The sequence below is a fragment of the Centropristis striata genome, chromosome 23 (assembly GCF_030273125.1).
Source record: "Centropristis striata isolate RG_2023a ecotype Rhode Island chromosome 23, C.striata_1.0, whole genome shotgun sequence".
Taxonomy (NCBI): Eukaryota; Metazoa; Chordata; class Actinopteri; order Perciformes; family Serranidae; genus Centropristis; species Centropristis striata.
Window position 1 is genome coordinate 10,042,731 of NC_081539.1, and position 21,501 is coordinate 10,064,231.

The 21,501-nt window shown below is 35.4% G+C and overlaps 1 protein-coding gene across 1 annotated transcript; it reads left to right on the forward strand.

The window, feature by feature from the left end:
* The first annotated feature begins 257 nt into the window (after positions 1 to 257).
* On the forward strand, positions 258 to 19,814 carry tfr1b (transferrin receptor 1b). The gene is made up of 19 exons (XM_059327221.1): positions 258 to 333; positions 2,759 to 2,799; positions 4,083 to 4,284; positions 5,199 to 5,400; positions 6,545 to 6,682; positions 8,048 to 8,132; positions 8,204 to 8,326; positions 9,014 to 9,109; positions 10,098 to 10,237; positions 11,186 to 11,355; positions 11,451 to 11,570; positions 12,966 to 13,051; positions 13,129 to 13,192; positions 14,656 to 14,723; positions 14,808 to 14,872; positions 15,037 to 15,127; positions 16,604 to 16,831; positions 17,632 to 17,781; positions 19,124 to 19,814. The coding sequence occupies exons 2-19, from the start codon at positions 2,767 to 2,769 to the stop codon at positions 19,334 to 19,336; spliced, it is 2,274 nt and encodes a 757-aa protein (XP_059183204.1). The 5' UTR covers positions 258 to 333; positions 2,759 to 2,766; the 3' UTR covers positions 19,337 to 19,814.
* Positions 19,815 to 21,501: the final 1,687 nt, after the last annotated feature.

Consider the following 21,501-nt stretch of genomic DNA (forward strand, 5'->3'; position numbering starts at 1 on the left):
CGTTTTAAATGTTAAATATTATTGTGCAAAATAAGTTCAGTTCTCATGTGAATGTCGGGAAGTAAATAGTGCAACATTTCATTCTGAATCTTGCTGAGTAGAGGTGTTAAGTATCATAAAATAAAAGGAAAATAAGAATACCTCAACAAAAGTACAGTACTCGAGTGGATGCTGGTAGGCGTTATCTTTAAGAATGCGTACGTGACCGTACGTGACACAGACTGTATATATGCGTGACAGCGTTATGACGTAGGAGGAAGTGACGTACCCTTATAATAAATAAGGACGCGGCTGTGAGAGCTCAGGAGAAGACGCGGGGTGAGCGGAAATAAGGTGAGATTGCTGACATTGACAGAGCCTTAATGTATACATTAATTTACCATAAAGTCAGCTAGTAATTGGGCAAAATGCGTGTCTTCTTCTCAACCAAAAATATATTAAACGTGCAGCGAACGAGCTTACAACAAATGATGCTACGCTGCTTATGTCACCTGTCCTCTGCCCTCAACATATTTTAATTTAATTAAATTAATTTGATTTAATGTTTGCTTTGTAAATTCACTTTGTTAGTACAATTTTTAATCGACAAAATATTGCTGATATTGTCAGGTAATATGGAAGCCTTGTTTTGTATAGTTTCCTGGTTTGCAAGTGTGATGACTAAGTGTTCTTGCACGCCCAAAAACACATCAAAAATAACAATTAGTATCTGGTGAGACGTGCAAAATTGTCAAAATATTCCAGTAGAAAAACCTTTCTTTAAGAGGAAGAGTTTAGGGCTACATGCGGACATGATGCAACCGTATGTGACAACATCCCAACCCCAACGGTTTCTTTACACACCTGTCACAACTGTTTGCAACATTGTTTATTTAAGTAAATTAAAAAAACTAACAGCTGATGCTCATAAGCAAAATACTAAGTAGGCTTGCACTTATACTGTTATCCCCAGGAATAGTGAACATTCTGATGGAACATTCTGAAAACATGCAACATAAACATTTTACTCAAGATTCCTCTAATATGCATATCAAATAGTTGCATCCAGAGCTGACATGGTTATTAATTTGCAGCTATTTTTATTATCGATTTATCATTTAAGTCAAATTTTAAGCAAAATAAACATTTGCTGCATCATTTCAGTCTCTAAAAAGTGAGGGTTTGCTGATTATCTTTTTCTTTTATGACTGTAAATTGAATTGTTGCTACTTATTCTTAATAACTAGAATGTGGATATTTGTGCTTCTAGAAATTAGAGAATTTGCTGCTTTGTGTTTTTTTTTTTTTTTTTTTTACATATAATTCTGAAATATATGAATGAAATTTTTAAGTTAAAACTGTGACAGGACGAAAATAAGATGTATAAATATGTCACTTTGGAGTCTTTGAAATTGTGATGCTTTATGCACTACTTCATTTTATATATCAAATGATGAATTGACTAATCAAAAAAAATAAAAACTGAATGTTGTGGCCATACTGCATCTAAATGACATCAATGTTGTTAGTGTCCACATGGCACATAGGAGGAGTAAAACAGTCAATATGGACACAAGCACCTTTTGCCATTTTAATGTCTCCTTCATTCGTAAATGATCAAGCACAAATCAGCTCTGAATATCAGTATCACTTTTGATGAATTGGGTTGCTCTTTCCTGCTTCAGCTCAGTAATAAGGAAGTGGTTTGATTAACTGGTAAACTTGATGCATTTTGCAACAGTCCCCTCCTTTTAAAGGAAGAAGACATCTCACTGTAGTCTGGTCTGACATGTTTATAAATGAAACAAAGCTATCGCTGTTGTGATGTGGAAACAATACCTGAAGGTTACGTTTAAGGTATTATCTGTCTCATGTTTTGTCTAAAGTAAAGGTCAAACCAGTTCTTGGGTGTCATTTGAGACACTTGAAATTTAGCATTGAGACAGGAAATCCAATGAATACAGCATTCACCTTTCTTTATATTTCCCCAGCTAACAATTTACTCTAAAACAGCGTCCCAGACAATTAACCAAAGCACAGAATGATGTTGATCTGCATGAAATGCCAGTTAACTTAATATTATAAATATAAATAAATAAATCCTGAAATAAATAAATGTGGCAATAAATGTATCAAGAAATGTAAAGTTAATTATATTTTAGTCAAATGACTACTTTAATTTATTTCATAGGACTTTTTTTTTTTTTTCCAAAATACCATAGTCCCCTGAAATGAATAAAGTAGTTATTTGACAAATTTACATTTATTTAAATAATTATTTTTACTGATTAATTTCTTTCAAGTATTATGGCCATAATTATTTGATTTATAGGCATATATATATATATATGTATATATATATATATATATATATATATATATATATATATATATATATATATATATATATATATATATTTTATTTAAGATCAACTTGAATGGCATTCCATGGATCTGCAGTAAAAAATGATATGAATATGATATGACCAAGAAAGAAAGAAATAAGAAACATAGTTAATTCTGTAGATAAAATAATGTTATTGATGCCATGGTCAAGTGCACGTTTCAGTACTTAACAGTTGGCCTGTTTACAGAGAAAACATCCTCCCTGCAGATCATCTGGATAGTTAACTGATAAGACCCTGGTTCACCTTACATCATCTCCCCTCTCCCCCTTTCTTCCTTCCTCCTCCTCCTTGTTTCCTGTCATCTTTGTATTTATGTTGCTAAATTACCACACAACATCACTCCTTCATCTGCCACTCTCTGTCTTCAACAGCAGCCACAATGGATCGAGCGAGGTCTGTCTTGAACAATATGGTGAGTGTTTCTTAATAACATTAAATCAGGGTTATACACTTTTGTTTCTTGAATTTTTTTTAATGTTTGTATCTACAGCAAACTGGTCAAAGGCATACTATACAGGAATTGTTGCTTACTTTACGTAACATTAAAACCTGGTGCCTCCACAACAGAAGTGAAAGGAGAAAAAGAACCCAGATTCCCTCTTAAAAAGAGCTCCGTCCACTTCCTGTTTTGCCTTACTGTATTTGCATTTTTTCAGCACTGTGTCCAATGTTTTTGTATCATTGTGCTCGCCTAGAAACACCCTTAATACAGCAAAACAGCCAGAGGGCAGGGTGCCTGCATATAAGGACAGGCCATAGACAGGGTTGCAAAATTCTGGGAATTTGGATGGGAATTAATGGGAATTTATGGTAATAAACAGGGAATTTACAAAATTAAAGGTTGGTCCTTAAGAGGAAACCCAAATGTAGTTGGTGAAAATATACTTTAGCATCCTCTTGACTAGAATAACCAGATTTCATGCAAATACACTTGAATATCTGCTATTCGTCAATCACATGCACACAGCACACTGCTTACTGCAGAGCTGCTGAGGCTGTGCCCCACTGAGGCCACGCCCACTATCGAGGCCACGCCCCCTACATGCACTGTGCATTCCTCCATCACATGTTTAATTCTATATTTAAGTATTGAATGGGACCTTTGGGGGATTTTATTTAATTTGTGAATGGGTGGGGTCGGAGGGGATGAATATTTAACTCAACATTCATGTTTTTGTTGTTCAATGAAAGAATTGATTGTGCAATAAAATAATTAAAATTTGATAAAATTCTGTCTGTGAAAATCTGTTGAAATGTTAGGTTTTTTTGGATTTTGAATATTTTCAAAATTCCCCAGCTTAATGTCCTTATGAAAGTTTCTAGAAATTTACTGGAAAATTTCCAATCCTTTACAACCCTAGTTATAAGTAATAAGAGGGAGAGGGATTATTGTGTATTTCAATTACTTGTTTAAATCAATGAAACGATAATGAAAACGAATTTGTGTTTCTGCCTTATGATGTTGAAAGTTAAATAGGTTCTTCCTTGGCCAATGCTACACCTTTCCACCAAGTTTAAATAAAATCGGGCCAATAGTTTTTCTGTAACCCTGCTGACCAACAACATAACCAGCCCTCAGATGTAACGATTAGACCGTTGTATTGTAGCCACTGTTCTCTGATGCAGCTGTGGGCTCATAAACACATTGCTGTCATAGTTTTCGCTCTTATCTTCACATGTCTTTCGTCTCTCCAGTTTAAAAGCGAGCGGTACAGCAGGTTCACCCTGCAGCCGGCCGAGGACGGCGAAAGACACGTTGAGGTCAAACTGTCGGATGACGCCACAGACACCGAGGAGCAGGCAGGGGGCTCCCCGAGCTTCAGGCCAGCACCTCTACGCCAGAGCCACCGTAATCTTTGCTACCTGGCCCTGGGGACCCTGCTGATATTTGTCACTGGTAAGCCACTCCCATCATTACCAACTCTTTGTTTATCTGTTGAGTGCAACATGGTCTCACGGGAATCCGTGAAATAGCCACGGATTTGCTTAACTCAAAATCCGTGGAATAGCCACGGAATCACTCAAATTTCCGTCAAACTGACACGGATTTCGCTACAATGCAAGTTAATGACAGTCATATCCCGTGGCTATTCCAACATACAAAGTGATTATGTACATTCACTGAGTGAATATTTAGAAAATAAAACATATATTTCTTGCTAGAAATGTGATCAAAATCCATTTTTATGCAGAAACTAAGTCAAAATATTGATTTTTCTTTCACTAAAAATGAGAGAACTGTCCGCCATGTTTTTTGTTCTGACCGCTGGGACCTTGAAAGTCACCTGACTTGGAACAAACCAATAGGGAAAAATATCCATGGAATAGACACGGGATATGACTGTCATTAACTTGCATTGTAGCGAAATCCGTGTCAGTTTGACGGAAATTTGAGTGATTTAGTGACTATTTCACGGATTCCTGTGAGACCAGGTTCGTTGAGTGATACAACATATAACATTATTTGTTGGGGCTTTAACAAATGATGGATTTCATTTGTCTTTTGTAGATAAATAAAGCCTATAAAACATCTGAACGTAGTGAAAAAAAGACATAGTTGCTTTGTTCAGATGTTTTTTGTCCAACCAACCATCAATCAAAAACATTTAGATTTGTTTATCATCATAGAAGAAAAAGAAAAACTTCCAATTTTCACATTTGAGAAATTGGCACCAGTGGATTATTCCCTTAAAACTTAAAATATTATTATATTAAAATATTGCACCTACCAATAGATTGACTAACTATTGATGTAAATTCTACATATTGTATATGTAGCGTAAAGGTTTTCTATCTCTCTTTGTCCTCCAGGCTACTTGATTGGCTACTTCAGCCGCAGTGAAGCTCAGGCCGACAAGGTGAACTGTGGCACTGTGGCGCCGTTCATAAAAACTCCTCTGGAAGAAACACCAGCTGTTGCTCCTGCTACTCCTCCAGCTGAACTGGACTGGAAGGAAGTCACCCAACTCCTCTCACAGAAACTCACCAGCCAGGGATTTGACAAAACTCTGAGGTAAACTCTTATTGTGCACAGTAAAAACTACTCTACTTCCCAAGCCCAGCGTGGTTCTCACTTACCCACTATTGATCTAGTCAAAAACAAATCAATCACTCAAATTGTATTTACATAGAACATTTATGATAAATCCAGTGTAATTCAAAGTGCTGTATGGATTGAAAATAACTTAAAATATTTAATAAAAGGACATGGAGACTAATGCATGCTGAGTAATAAAATATGAGTAAATAAAATATAATATAAATATATATATATACAGGTGCATCTCAATACATTAGAATATGATGGAAAAGTCAATTTCCAGTAGTTCAAGTCAAATAGTCCCAACCAAATATTGAGTCATATAGATGGACATACTTTTCAGAGGCCAACATTTCCATATTAAACATACTTTTTAAAATTAGTCTTTTGTAATATAACATTTTTTTTGAGACACTGAATTTTAGGTCGTCTTCTTTAAATGTAAGCCATAATCATTATAATTGAAAGAAATTAAATAAATTATTATAATTGAAAGAAAACAAGTATGAACAATAAAGTTGTGATAATAAGATGCTTAAGATAAAAGCCTAAAAAAAGAAAGGTTTTTAGTTTAGGTTTAAAAGTAACATGGTTACACGAATCACTCAAAACTCCAAGGTAGAGCTGGATAATCTGGTCAAAAATAGTCATAAATTCGGTCGTCATTTACTGAAGTTGAGCAGACAGTAGAGAATCTTGCACACTAATTTATCTCCTGATATTTGTGGTTTTAAATGTTAGTGTCTGTTTATTTACCACTAATGAAAATTACATTCTGTTGTTATTTTGATAGGAAAAAGTCATAGTATATTTCCTCTTAGGCTGATTAGCGAGAATCCTTTGTTACTGAGCAGTCTGCAAAGTGAGGCAGGCTGTCTGTTTTTATTCAACTCTGATCTGCAGAACAACAATGTCTCCTTGAAATGAGTTCAGCTTTGTCATTGTGGTTAAATGTTACAACTGTTCCTGTAATGTACATGCAAAACAAGACTTACAGTCTGTGTTATGAGTCAACTGCAGGGATTTTTTCTCCCCCTCAGAAGTGTTTGAACTGTGCATGAAAGGGTCATTTCAGAAGGCTGAACTGAGACAAAGTTGATTTTGTTTCTCCTTGCAGGGACTTTGATCTGCCCAGACGTTCAGCAGGAAGCGATGGAGACAAGGCTCTGGCAAACCGCGTCTTTGAGGAATTCAAGAAAGTGGAGATGGATCCGTGGATTGACATCCACCACGTCCAGCTGCAGACACCAGACAGGTCGATACAAAAACATGTTCTTTCTTGTACCTAATGAATAAACTCATTCTAAGGATTTTATTTGAGGGATACTTTAAAATGTCACAATTTGGTGTCAGCGTGGTGATTTAACTCAGTCTAAAGTATAAGGATGAATAGCTTTAGATGGCCTGTGGGGGGCGCTGTAATTAAAAATCAACAGGAGGTTTTCTGCATATTTCAACTTTATTTTATGGGCTTGTAATTTTCAGTTTTCCTCAGATATTTACAATAAAACAACTGTTCAATTTGGTATTACTTACAAGAATACTTATAAATGAACCAGAATAATTACTCTCTACGTAGTCAGCAGATATTTACTTGGGTTTAAGTTGACCATATTACATCATTCTTAGCAGGAAACATACTAGGAAATAAATACATTATGATTTGAAAAAAAATCCCAAAATTATTGTAAGGTTAATATAATCGTAAAATTCTTCTTAAGTATTATATGGGTGGTGTTTCCTGACACATTTGAAGAAACTAGAAGATGTTACCTTTTTAAATATTAAGCCTCATACATGCATTTTGACCTTATTTTTCCTGTTTTTGTTATTTTCCATTTGGGTATGGCACATAGGCAAAAAAAAAAATCCCCCAAAATAGGTGCATGTGAGAAGGTTAAGAAGAAAAATGCCACTTTCCTGATTTTATATTTTCATATTCCATTTTTTCTCCATTTTTATTTGGGTGTGTATGTTGTTGGTGATCATACATTCTAAAATAAACTGTTTGCTGCACATGAAGACTGATTTTCATACAGAACTCATATTTAAAAAAAAAATTAAAAAAAGATTTTGCAGCCCTCAAGTTCCGATATGCAGTTAAGGATAATGGATGTTCAGCCATACTAAATAATATTTTTGCTTTGCGATGTGTATTTTTTATGTATATATAAAACACGGCTTGCAGCAGCTTCAATTTGTTTTAAAAAATCAATTTAATTTAATGCATAGATTACCTTTTTAGATTTATTATTTAATAATTTTTTTTTATATTTTCGACTTGTCTAGTTGTTAATTTTTTTCTTATATTTGTAGTTTATACTGCTTGTTTACTATTTATTATTTGAAGCTCCTCCCTATCTTGCTATCCACTTTGCTTCTGTAATACTGGAAATTTCCCCGTTGTGGGACTAAGTAAAACTTATCTTATGCACTTGCACTGTTTCTGAAGTACTGATTTGTAGAAATTGAATAGCATTGTTAGAAACTCTCAGAATCACTCTTGATTTTGAAGATTGGTCATAAGCAGGAGATGGGGCCTTGTAAAATAAAGATCTGCCAGCAAAATAAAAACAAATTATACAAATATCGTAACAACCTTTGGTCCTCTTACCTGCAGCAAGCGTCCAAACCGCGTCACTTTTGGTTCAGATGTCTTCGAGCCGACAGGGTATCTGGCCTACAGTGCTCCTGCGACAGCTGAGGTGAGTTGATACAGTGTCGAGTTGTTGCTTTTAGCCCTCGGCTGTGTCTGACTTGTGCTTTGTGCTCGTAGGGAAAGCTGGTGTATGGCAACTACGGCCGTCAGGGCGATCTGGATGTTCTGCAGAAGAAGAACATTGAACTGGAAGGCAGCGTGCTGCTGCTTCGAGCTGGAAAGATCAGCTTTGCAGAGCAGGTGACGCCTGATTTGACACCTTCATATACACTACCGGTCAAAAGTTTTAGAACACCCCAATTTTTCCAGTTTTTTATTGAAATTCAAGCAGTTCAAGTCAAATGAACAGCTTGAAAGGGTACGAAGGTAAGTGGTGAACTGCCAGAGGTAAATAAAAAAAGGTAAGCTTAACCAAAACTGAAAAATAACGTACATTTCAGAATTAGTAGGCCTTTTTTCAGGGAACAAGAAGTGGGTTAACAACTTAACTCTATGGAGTCTTGGGCTATTTTGTCAATTTTTTAATTCTTTTCATGTCTTTTGTAAGTCATTTTGTGTCTTTTTGTGTCTTTTTTGTCATTTTGTGTCTTTTTTTTAGTCATTTTGTGTCTTTAGGTGTCTTTTTTGTCATTTTGTGTCTTTTTTTGGTCATTTTGTGTCTTTTTTTTTAGTCCTTTAGTCCAACATAAAATGTGATTTTGAATCTTTTTTTTTTTACTTTCAAAACACTATCATGCTCGATAAAGAATTTTAAATGTTGCAAATGTGCATTACTTTCAGAGTACACTGAGACATTAAACTGCATCATTTTCAATTAAATTCTGGAAAATTCTGTGTTCTAAAACCTTTGACCAGTAGTGTACCTCAGAGTTCTGGTTTTTTAAGTAACTTCACTAAAAGCTTGTCTTCATGGTTGTTGTTTTTCAGGTGGATAATGCTGCCAAGAAGGGAGCCTCTGCTGTTCTAATCTACCCCGACCCTCAAGATTACAAGTATTTAGCGGACACGGTGCTCTACGGACATGTAAGTTTGCATACACTAGTTTTGTAGCGTGCTGTTAAAAGCCAGTGAATCAAGCAGCCAATCGATATAAGATAAGATATGACTGTATTTATCCTGCAGTGGGGAAATGTAGTTGTCACAGCAGCTCAAGATACAGACACATAGTTATAGAAGACAAAAAAATAAAAAAAACAAGGCATATACATATATTCTATACACATTATAACCATACATTTCTGCAATTTGGCATTTATTAACATATATTTTTTGTGTTTCTTTGTTTTCCTGAGAGTACTTTGCATTTTACAGATATTGCACATTAGAGAAAATATATTTTAGCATGTTAAATAGGTTAAATAAGTTGTTGCATGTAGTAGTAGGATGAACATAAATGAATAAATACAGTCATGGAAAAAAAATTATTAGAATGTTGTTTTCTTCAATTTATTGTTCATTTTAATGCCTGGAAAATGTCTCTATCAGCTCTAAAATTAAACTCTTATGAGCCATTTTTGTTGTTAACATTATATTTGTCCAAACAAATTGTACCATAGTTTTCCTGATAATGATTTTGGTTATTATCAAGAAAACCATGGAAAATGTCTACATATATGCTCTTAAATTAAACTCTTATGAGCTATTTTTGTTATCATTATATTTGTCCAAACAAATGTACCTTTAGTTGTACCAGGCATTAAAATGAACAATAAATTGAAGAAAACAAGGGTGGTCTAATAATTTTTCCATGACTGTATATCTAAATATATGCAGAGATATAAACAGTATAATATAAGTGGTATATGACATATATAATATTGGAAAAAATAGGGGAAGGCCTAATATAGGCCTAATGTGGTCGGATGTAAACCGAGATTGTGCAAATAAACCAGTAAAGTGACCTGCTGGAACAAACAGTGCTGTATTATGTGGTGCTGCTGTTAAACAGTAGTTTGAAAGCTCCTGGTACAGCTCGGGGTTGAGTACTGCGTTTGTGTGCTTCACCATTCAGGTTCACCTGGGTTCAGGCGACCCCTACACCCCTGGATTCCCGTCCTTCAACCACACCCAGTTTGCCCCAACACAGTCATCCGGACTCCCAAAAATCCCGGCCCAGACTATCACCGCCAACATGGCTTCAACTCTTCTACAGTAAGGACACAAATACACACCATGACAGTAAAAAGACCAAAATAGTTTCTAACTTTGATGAAACATTACATATATAACAGCAGGAAATAAAGAGATACTCAGTCACAAAAACTTACTAAGAGAAAGGTATATTGATTGTATACAGATGGATACAATCACATGCAATCACAAAGCTTAAAACTGTATAGTCTGCAAAGTCTTTGTTTTGTTTTTTTAATTCCTATTTAGTTAAATTCTAATTCTCTTTTTTACCAGCTACCATTTTTTGTTTGTTTTTGTTATTGATCTGATGGTATGAATATAAATAAATACTTCATTGGGAGACAGAAGCTGCCAAAATAAACAAGAAATAAATAATGCATTAATTAATTTCTGGATAAATAAATTAACAGAAAGAAAAGTACATAACATAAAATACATAAAATAAATAATTGTGGGTAAATAAATATGTGGAAATGCAAAATTAATGCAAATTAATAAATGTGTGAATTTAAAGATATATAAAATATATGCAAAAAATATATAATAAAATATATAAATAAATTGGAAAATTAATTTAGAAAGTAAGTAGTTAATTAATTAAGTAGGTAATTAATTAATGGAAGGGTAAAATATAAATGTACCAAAAATACCATTTTAAAAACTAGCATTAATTTATTTAGAAAATGACAAATATTTGTTTTAATTTGCCAATTTTTGTGAGTATTTATTTATCCAGATTTTTTTTTTTATCCACCAAACTTCTACAAGGCAGAATGTAGAATTTAAACTTGGTTGTTCTGTATAGACTGTATATTTTTTTTTTTTTGTATTTTCCCCCTATTTTACCACCTGTAGAGTCATACTTTATATATCTTAACATATTTATTTTATAAAGGTTTTACTGTGTGAGATATAAATTGGCTGAATAAATCTAGAAACTGAGTTAACTGTTTCTTTCCTCTCTAGGAACATCGGCGGTCCTCAATCAGATGCAAGCAGTGGTTTTAAAGGCAGCTTATCGTCCGTGTCTTACTCACTGGGCGGCAGCAGGAACGTCACTGTGGAGGTGAACAACGTGCTCGTCAACAAAGAGATCCACAATGTGTTTGGAGTCATCAAAGGAGTCATTGATCCTGGTATAGTTTCTCTCTCCTCTTATCATCTACACCGGAGTTCCTTTGTCTTTAGATTATCTAAGATCATTTTTTATGTCTGTTTTGTGAATCTGCAGATCGATTCGTTGTCCTTGGAGCTCAGAGGGACGCCTGGGGAAAAGGTTACGCCAGAGCCACTGTCGGCACCTCCATACTGATCGAGCTGGCTCGGGCTGTTCGGGAGATGGTGGAGAAAGGTAACAAATGTGATCCTTTGCATGCTTGACACTTGAGGTGGGGAAAAACTCGATACAGCATTGTGTCGTGATATTTTGCGTGGCAATATTCTATCGATTCATGGCCGGCAAGTATCGATATTTAGCGTTCCGATGGCTGTCAGTATTTTCAAAGTTTTTGCATATACTGGAGATACTGGCATCATATGAAACTAGAAGATCTAAGGAATCTATAAGCCCCATGTGTCAAATATCGTGTCGGGAATTTGTGAAAATAACGCTGCAAAGTTAGGCTTTTTTGTGTTTCGTTCAAAAAAATTCAGAGCAGTGAAGCTTAAAGTTGAGGAAAGTTTGATAAAATGCTGCGGTTGTTGTCATCCATACATGTTTGATATCAGTTCAGTTCAGTTTGACTGAATACTTTGTTGGTCAGTCTGTGGGTTTGACTCTCATTGTGGAGAAATAAAAAGACTGAAGTGAGATGAACAGACTGAGAATTTTCTCTTATTTGACAAAACAGTTCTTGATTAAATTTAATTTTGTGGTCACAAAATGCAGTTAAACAGTTAAATCGCAATTTATTGTATCGCAATACTCACCCTGTCGCAAAATGCTTAAAATCGCAATATCGTATTGTGACTCAAGTATCGGGGTAAAATCGTATCATGGGGCATCTGGGGATTCACACCTTTACTTGACACAATGCACAACAGATGAGTAGTGATTAACAGGGACATGCCACCATTTTAGTCAGAGAGATTTAACAGGATCTATTGTTTATAACCACGATTCGATCAAATTGGGATTCAACCGTGGAATTTCACTGGTCTCATTACATCTAACAGAACGATTACAGCAAGCAAAACCTCTTTCAGTGTAATTTTTTTTTTTTTTATCTGACTTGTCCAATGAAACTGTAAATGTTAAGGGTGAAAACATCTGCAAGCAATATTCACTCAGATTTCCAGATTAAGATTGAAATGTCCTTTATTAATCCCACAGCTGGGACATTTCAGGATTTACAGCAGCAAAGTGGATAGCAAAAAAAACAATAAATAGTAAACAGCAGTATAAACTAAAAATATAAGAAAGGTATTGGCAAATAAACAAGTAAAAAAAAATCTAATAAAGTATTAACAATTCACAATATAAACAAGTAGAAATATAAAAGTGATTAACAATTAAAACCAAAATAAAAAAACTTTAGGATCATTATATACAATGTCGTCAGCAGAGTCAGAAACTTGAAGACAAATTCAGACCTTACCAGGTATCCCTGTAGTCCGATATGTAACTCCTTCTTTCCCCTTACTACAGAAATATAAATGAAGTTTCAATATCCTAGTTTAGTTTTACACTCTCAGAGTTGCAGTGTCTTCTCCTGCACAATGTCACAGTGTTTTATCTTTGTTCCAGACGGGTTCAAGCCCAGGAGGAGTTTGATGTTTGCAAGCTGGAGCGCCGGAGAGTACGGAAATGTTGGCGCCACCGAGTGGTTGGAGGTAAGAACTTAATTAAATAAAAACTTAATCTCTCCTAAACTATGACAAATGTTCTTCAATGTGTGTTTGTTTTTTAGGGTTATATGTCCTCTATTGACAAACGTGCTTTCACCTACATAAGCCTGGACGGAGCAGTCATGGGTGAGTACAGGACACTAGGGATGGGCGTTTGGAAGAAACCTGCCAACTTGAGCATCTATAACATTAACAATCAATTCATCGATTAATCCCCATGTTTTTTTTTACGTACTCCAGTATGGTCAACATTTAGGCCTAAAACACCTGGAAAAAATGCCTGGAAAACCTATGGGCGATTTTAAAATAACCCCCTAAAACCTGAAGTTTTTCTGGAAATTCAAAAAAGTGTCAACACCTACTAAATAATCGATTCAGCCTCTGCAGCAGATAGAAATGAAATTCAAAAAGTATTTGAGAGCTTATACCTGTTATATCTGAGCTCCCTCCGCTATAGTCGTCTTCCACCATGATTTCCCACATGTATTCTGATGCATTTCATTGGCCAAGAGACCAAAAATAGGTGGAAAAAACTACAAATACTACAAAACGACGTATCCGCTTTCCCTTTAAAGGTAGAATAACACAACAGCGCCCCCAGTTTTAATGGTAGAAATGCCGAATGCCTTCCCGGCTTAAATGGGTTAAAAAACATGCAAACATGGGCAAAATAAAAGATATATGTACAGTCCTATGCAAAAGCCTGCTTTGATAACGGACGCTTTTATACTGAAAGGACGAAAAGAGACTTCCTGTCAATCGTAAAACTAACTCAAGTGAGGTGATACTGTAAAGACAACATCAAGGAGTTCAATGTTTTATGTTTTAACCCCTGAAGAGGCATGAGATTAGTTTTCACAGTAATCTTGCATCTTTAAATGGGTTTTGTGTTTAAATAAGTTTTGGATCAAATTAAACCTAGCAAGGTTTGATACAGTAAGCTAGTTTTGCTCAAGTTAATACTCTTGTATTTGTGTGTTTTATAACTGTTCATGCAACTTTCAGTTTACAAACTGTAGCTTTATCCAACTTAATTCTCAGCTCATCGGTTTATTGACGTACGAACGCAGAACTGAACACTCGGCGTGTTTCAGTTCAGTGAGGACTGATACACAGTCATAGATCGAATGAAAACCCCAAAAAATCACAGATTGATTAAAATTTTTCACATGATCGACCAAATTCTTAACGACCATTAATCGATAATCGATTAATTATTCCCATCCTTATTATGAACCAAACCAACTAACTAACCTAACTTTACTTCACACTGAGAAATTAGAGTTCAGGGGGAGAAATATTTAAATTTATTTTTGTAGTCGGCATAAAAAAAGTTTTTAACCGTACAATGTAAATTCCCACAAGACTGCTAGAACCCCCAAATCTCCAAATCACCTTGGTGTCCTTGCTGGTAACTGCGGCCCTGATGATAGGAAATGGCCATAGCAATGTCCCAACTCGAGATGAAATTCAAAATTCCACGTGATCGACCAAATTCTTATCTACAGGACACACCTGCAATTTATATCTATCTGTACTTAAATATTTAAATTTTTCAATGAAGTTGACTGGATTTCTCTCTTTTAAAGGTCGTGGAAGCTTTATGGCCTCAGCGAGTCCTCTGCTCCAGCGCCTCCTGGAGAACACGATGAAAGAGGTAACAGCAGCTCACTCTATGCTGATCCACTTCAGTACAAACCTGGAGTGTTTGTATTAACTTTAATTTGCCTCGTCCGTGCAGGTGAAGAGTCCTCTTGGTTCTGACACTGTGTACTCTCTGGAGGGAAAAAGAAACCTGGCCAATATGTAAGTAAATATCCAGAATGTAGAGTCAGGTTTTCTATAGTAACTATTTTGTCAAGACCGTTTTTAAAGTCTTCAAATAAAACCCTCTGAACCACAAACACTTTGAGATATCAGACCTCAACAAAAACTGTTGGTAATATATAATATTTTATTTATGTTTGCAGTCTGAAGCCAATGTCAATGGACGACCCTGCCTATCCCTTCCTGGCCTTCTCTGGAATCCCCTCCGTCTCTTTCCACTTCATCTCACCCGATGTGAGTGTTAAGCAAGGTTATAATAGTTTGGGATTTTTCATTAGTTTTAGTTTTAATTTCGTTGTGATTTTTTGTTTTCAAATTCAGTTAATTTTAATTAGTTTTTAGAGTGAGTTTGCTAGTTTTAATTAGTTTTTATTTTTTGGAAAATGCTTAGTTTTAGTTTAGTTTTTATTAGTTTTAGTGTTGGTTTTCGTTTTTTTTGTAATGGGGTATCTGTTGGGTGCCAGATTTAAAAAAAAGTCACAATAAATGTTGCCTTTATATCCTTTGTCTGATCCATCTCAGCCCCAATAAGTTTATTAAGTAGTTAGTTTTGTAACCTCACAATACAGTTTCAGTTAGTTATCGTTTTTTTTTTAAAACTTGTTTTTATTTTTATTTCAGTTAACGGAAATGTTTTTTCAATCCTAGATTTCGTTAGTTTTTTCGTTAACTATAATAACCTTGGTCTTAAGGCAAATCAAACTATAGATATTTGGTGATGATCTTCTGTTTATTTTAACATTCACTCGCAACAAGTAGTAATGGGAATTTTAAGGTATACAAAACCCCATGTTCGTAGTCTGATAAAGACGACGGGTGTAAAATAACTTTTAAATACCCATAATGCCAATTTTTTTCAATTTTCATCTTCAAATATAGTTTCGCTGCTTCTGGGTCATCTGTCTCTATTGTACAAATTAATTTAAGACTAATAGAAAAAGATGTGTGGTAGACAAAAGCTTCTAAAAAGTAAGTAAAGTTAATTTATATAGCACTTTTCACAGATAAAATCACCATGTGCTTTACAGAAGATAAAAAGAAAGATAGAGGGACATAAGACAATTAAAACACAATTTAAACACAATGAAACATAAAAAATAAAAGTAATAAAATAATATTTACAATGCATGGTGGTCATTCCAATGCCTGTCTAAAAAGATAGGTCTTAAGGTGATTTTAAAAAAGTGACTTGTTACAGCCATTAAATGTACCAAAAATTATACAAATTAATCAATGTGGACAATAATTGTTGATAAAATGCGACATAAATCACATAAGTCACATTTTCTATTATTTTCTTATGTATTTATTTACCTTTGTACTCATTCCTCATTTATTTTTCTGTTTTAAATAATTTAATTTTGTTTTAAATTAATTTGTTTTCTGCATCTTTATTTTAAATGCATTGCTTTTAACTTAATTATTTAATTTATGTGATTGCATTTCTGCATGGTGTTTTTAGTAATGATTTTCCCTTAGTGTTTAATTCCACAGATTTTTTTCATTTATTTATAATTTTTTTTTGGCAGCTTTCTTTAATGATTTTTCATCAGATCATGTTAATGAAATCATATTTTAACAGCCAGTGTACATTATAAAATCTGTTATTTGTAGTATTTGTTATATATTTGTTATATGTAGTTTGATTTTGGCTGTTATATCTTGGATTCTTGGTGCTTTAACAAAAAATGTTGAAATTTTGTTTTAAAGACTGAGGGCTACAGCTACTATGGCACCAACCTGGACAACATGGATCACCTTGACTACCAAACCAACCATCACACCACTGAGATGACGGTGGCTGCGGCGCAGTTTGCCGGCCAGATGGCTCTGCGACTGGTTCACGACCACCTGCTCAGCCTGGACGTGGGCCGATACAGCGGCCTCCTCACCATGGCTGTAGTCAAAGTCTTCAAACGCATCAACGAGCTCTCAAAGGTCTCCCTCTCTGTCTCTCTCGTCTTTTTTAATGCTTTTTGGCCTCCTTCTTTAATCTAACTTTATTTAATTCAGCGGTTCCCAAACTTTTTTAGCCGCGCACCCCCTTTCTATGTCCCAACTGGGTTGACGCACCCCCAATCCCCCACACCTTCAAAAAAAAAACAAAATGCAATAATCTTTTTTGTAACCATATTAAAAGTGGCATGTTTAATCATGCTCAAATGACCAGAGCACACGTATAATAAAATAATTACGATCACAACAATGTGCTCTCGCATTTTAATTCATCTGAAACACTGTAACACAGTTTCAATATAATGCAACAAAGTTATGCGCAAGCTTCCACTTTTAAGAGCAAAGAGGATGATGACAGGCTCAGGATCAGAGGCAGAAAGCACATAAGTTGGGGAAAATGTTATAATATTTTGAGCCGCGTTGAACAAAAATTGCAGCAAGTTTAAATGAGCGTGGAGCTAAACAACCCGTCATCATAACACAGGTTGGAAAAGTGGAAGAAGATAACTTCTCATACGCTTCATTTTAAGATGAAGTGCATTTTGAATAGCCTGCATTTATTTATTAATTAATATTACAGTTTTTGATTTTACATTTTACAAAGGAAATGTTTATTTACACGTCTTTATTGTGTAATTATCAGACCGCCATTACATTTTTCAGCCCGTGCACCCCCAGGGGTCCGCGCACCACACTTTGGGAATCCCTGATCTAACTCTAAAGACCAGAATATGTCTGTTTTTGAATAAGTGCAGATTTTTATTCTACTCTTTGTTCTGCAGTCTGGTCAGCTGAAGGAAGTGAATCCCAACTGGCTGAACAGTGCTCGTGGCTCCTTCATACGAGCTGCAAACAGCCTGAAGAATGACATCATGGGCACTGACTTGGACGACGAGGAGGCCTGTCGGATCCTCAACGACAGGATCATGAGGGTGAGACGCTTACTCGCACACATGCATATTTATAATGTTAATTAAATTCTTAAAAGCAGGGGTTGATGGCAGCACTTCCCTATGGAATTATTATTATATAACAAGATAAATCAGAAGTCTGGTCTGATTGTATACAGATATAATTTGATTTGGAGACAGATTAAAAAAAGAACTGCACTCTGATGCAATCACATAAATGCATCGCTTAAAACCATAAAGTCTGCGAAGTCCGTTTTTTTGTTCTGTTTTTTTATTTCTATTTAACTTACATTACTTTTTTTGGTATTATAACTTTTTATACCAGATACCAGATTTTTGTTTCTGTTAGATTTCTCCACAGCCCTCACAAGACAAATAAAAATAAATTTACTAGTGTTTTATAGGCATTTTAGAAACACAATAATATTATATTAATGTGCATATATTGTCGAGATATGAGCAAGGAGGTTGGTTGATGGAGTAGTGGGTGTTTATTTAACATGTCAACAACAGGATCATGAGGGCGAGACGCGTACTCGCACACATGCATATTTATAATGTTAATTAAATTCTTAAAAGCAGGGGTTGATGGCAGCACTGGATTTATTATTATATAACAAGATAAATCAGAAGTCTGGTCAAAGAATGAGCAAAAAGTATGAATCTGAGCAAGTGGCTTTAAATACTACCAGTTTTTTTTCTGTTTCACGGACACATTAGGCATGTTTCCATTAGGTACTTTTCCCTCGCTTTCCCTATATGGGTGCGACTTCGGAGAGAGGATCCGCTTAAGATCCGCCCAACTTCACCGGTAAGCGGCTCAGAAAGTACCTGCCTCAGGTAGCTACTTTCTAAGACGCTACTAACTAGTCGACGCTGATTGGATACGGCTGAGGTGGCGACTTTGCATGTGTGATTAATTTGCAGACTGGACACTGAGGGGTTAACAGCTCCTGCTCGGACTGGGCCGATTGTGAGTGCTTTGGGACGGCGCCTGCTACTCGTTAAGAAGAGTAGGAACGAGTCTCCAAAAGTCTCCAATAAACCAGAAAAAGCCGCTAGATTTGTTGTTAGTCTCCTTTTTTGAAAAAGAGTCGCTAGTGGGGTCTGAATAGTCCGTAAATATAGCGAAAAAGTTGCTATTCGGTCTGATGTCACATTCGGACTCGGTTGGTTAGCCACTACAAAAGTACCTGTATGGGAACAGAGGCCGAGGTGGGCGTAGCCAAAACATTCAGCCGCTTTCCAAAAAGTACAGTGGAAACATGCCTATTGTGGCTCATACCAAAAGATACTAATGTTTTAACAGCCAGACCTTTTTGAACAGTAGTTAAAACATCTTAAATCTTCTTGCTTGTTCCAGGTCGAGCACTGTTTCCTCTCTCCGTACGTGACCCCCATTGAGACTCCCTTCCGCCACCTCCTGCTGGGTCGGGGTTCCCACACTTTGGCCTCCCTCGTCGAGACCACCGACATGAAGGGTCTCCGCACCGAGCTGGCCCTGACCACCTGGACCCTGCAGGGATGTGCCAACGCCATGGTGGGAAACATCTGGGACATCGATGAGGAAATCTAGAGAAGAAGGATGGGGAGTTGTGAGTGTGTGTGTCGGTGAAAACGATATCTGAGGTAGAGCAGAGAAAGAAGCTCCAATATATCAGCACAATCCGAGGTCTTAGCCCCACCCTTTAAAAGCAGGCCGCAAAGATCCAAGAGGAGATAGAAAAGTATAAAATGCATCTTTAACTGTGAACCAACATGAAAAAAAGACTTGAAGAAATATTAATGCTACTGACAAACCTGCCTTCTCTCCTCCTGCCTCGGCATTAAACCAGTTCAGCCTTTGCTGTGACCTCTCGCCATCAAAACACTGAGAAACCTTATTTATACTTCAGTTTATTTTATCAGTGGCAGTGCCCACTATAAAAGTTATTGTTTGTCTTTTTATACGACGTTATCGGAAGCAGTGCCTTCCATAATTATGACAGTTATACTGTTGAATCGTCCGGCAGCATCTGCTACAGAAACCACTCCTCAACTGTTGCTGACAAAATGGAGCCCCTGAAAAAGTTAGATTTTATATTTAAGGCCTTCATTTCTTCCTTGAAAGTGACTTACATTAACGAGGCTTTACTCAGTCATAAAATGGTATTTGAAAAACATCCAAAGGAAGAAATGAAGGGTAGAAAATATATATTTTTTTTCTTGACATGTGTCATTTAAGATTAAAAATGTCAAAAACTAGCCCAGGAGCAAAGGGACAACTGGAACTCTCTGGATATTACAATTCTTATTTATATTACCAAAAAGCCCAGAAATTAACTGGATTTATTCTGCACTTTGTGGAAAGGATGAAAGCTAAATTTAACAATGCACAAAAAGCCAAAACATTACCAAACCCCCTTTTTTAACCCAGCAACAGAGCTGATTGGTTCCATAATTTGCAAGAAAGCCATTTATGTTGCACAGTCTGCTTCGGAGCAGTTTATAACGTGATAAAGTTATCGGGAGCAGCGTCTCCCATAATTAAAACCCATTATCGGAAGCAGTGTCTTCCATAATGACAAGCAGTGATGGTAGTTTTTGCCTACCAGTGTGTGTGATTTTGTGTGTGTGTGATTGTTTTACATGTGTATTTATCGAGAGCAGTGTCTCTCATATTTCACTTAAAGGGTGGAACAACTTATCGGGGACAGTGTTTCCCAGAGTTTTATACTTGACGTATTTATTTGTTTTGTCCTTATTTTCGGATTACGTGTGTGTGTGTGTTTTTTTTCCCGTCATTCCCATTTTTGCTCTGATATGTGCATCATGCTACTTGGAGCATGAGTTTGGAAGGAAAAAACTCGATTTAGCACTGATATGACTATGCAAAGAGACTCAGAAGTAATTTCTATTAAACAAATAACTTTATTAAAGAATATCTACTGGTATATATTATACAGATTGCTTTATTAAAGAAAATGTAACATTATATATTTTACATAAATTGTCAACCAATCGTAGAAATGAACACAGACAATGAATAATTAATAAATAATAATAATAATAATATAATAATAATAATAAATGGCTAAAAAATCGTTAGTACTGGTACTGTTCAGTAAAAAAAAAATGGCATGTATTAATTTGAATTTATGTTGAGTATCAGTCGATTGTTGATCATTTAAATAAATAAATGACTAAATGTACATCAAAATTTAATGTTTAATTTATATAATTTAAAGAATAAAAAATATAGTAGTAATAGCCAATTTTATTTATGTTCAGTGCCAGTCAAATGTTGACCATTTCAATAAAAAATAAATTATTACTATAGCTAAATTAGCATCAGTGTATGCTCAATATCAAGTAATTGCTGACCATTTAAATGACAATTTGATAAAATAAATGAACATCAGTGTATTAAAATAAAATAAAGGGCTAAATTAACAATAGTGTGTGCTAAGCATCAAACAGTTGCTGACCATATAAGTAAAGCAAATAAAAGAGAAACAAATGGCTAAGTAATTTTTTTCTAATTATATATTCTGAAAAAAAGAAGGTTCCCATATCGGGGAAAAAAACACATTTGCCGATACTGATGGATACTGATATGTTTGTGAATAAATTGGTCGGGCTCGAATGCTAAAACTTTCCTGAAGCAGCATTTGTTTGATATCAGTTTTGTTTTACATCCAATCGAGCAACTCCGTGCACAAACACACAGAACAGTATAGAAATGCACCATATATTCATTAA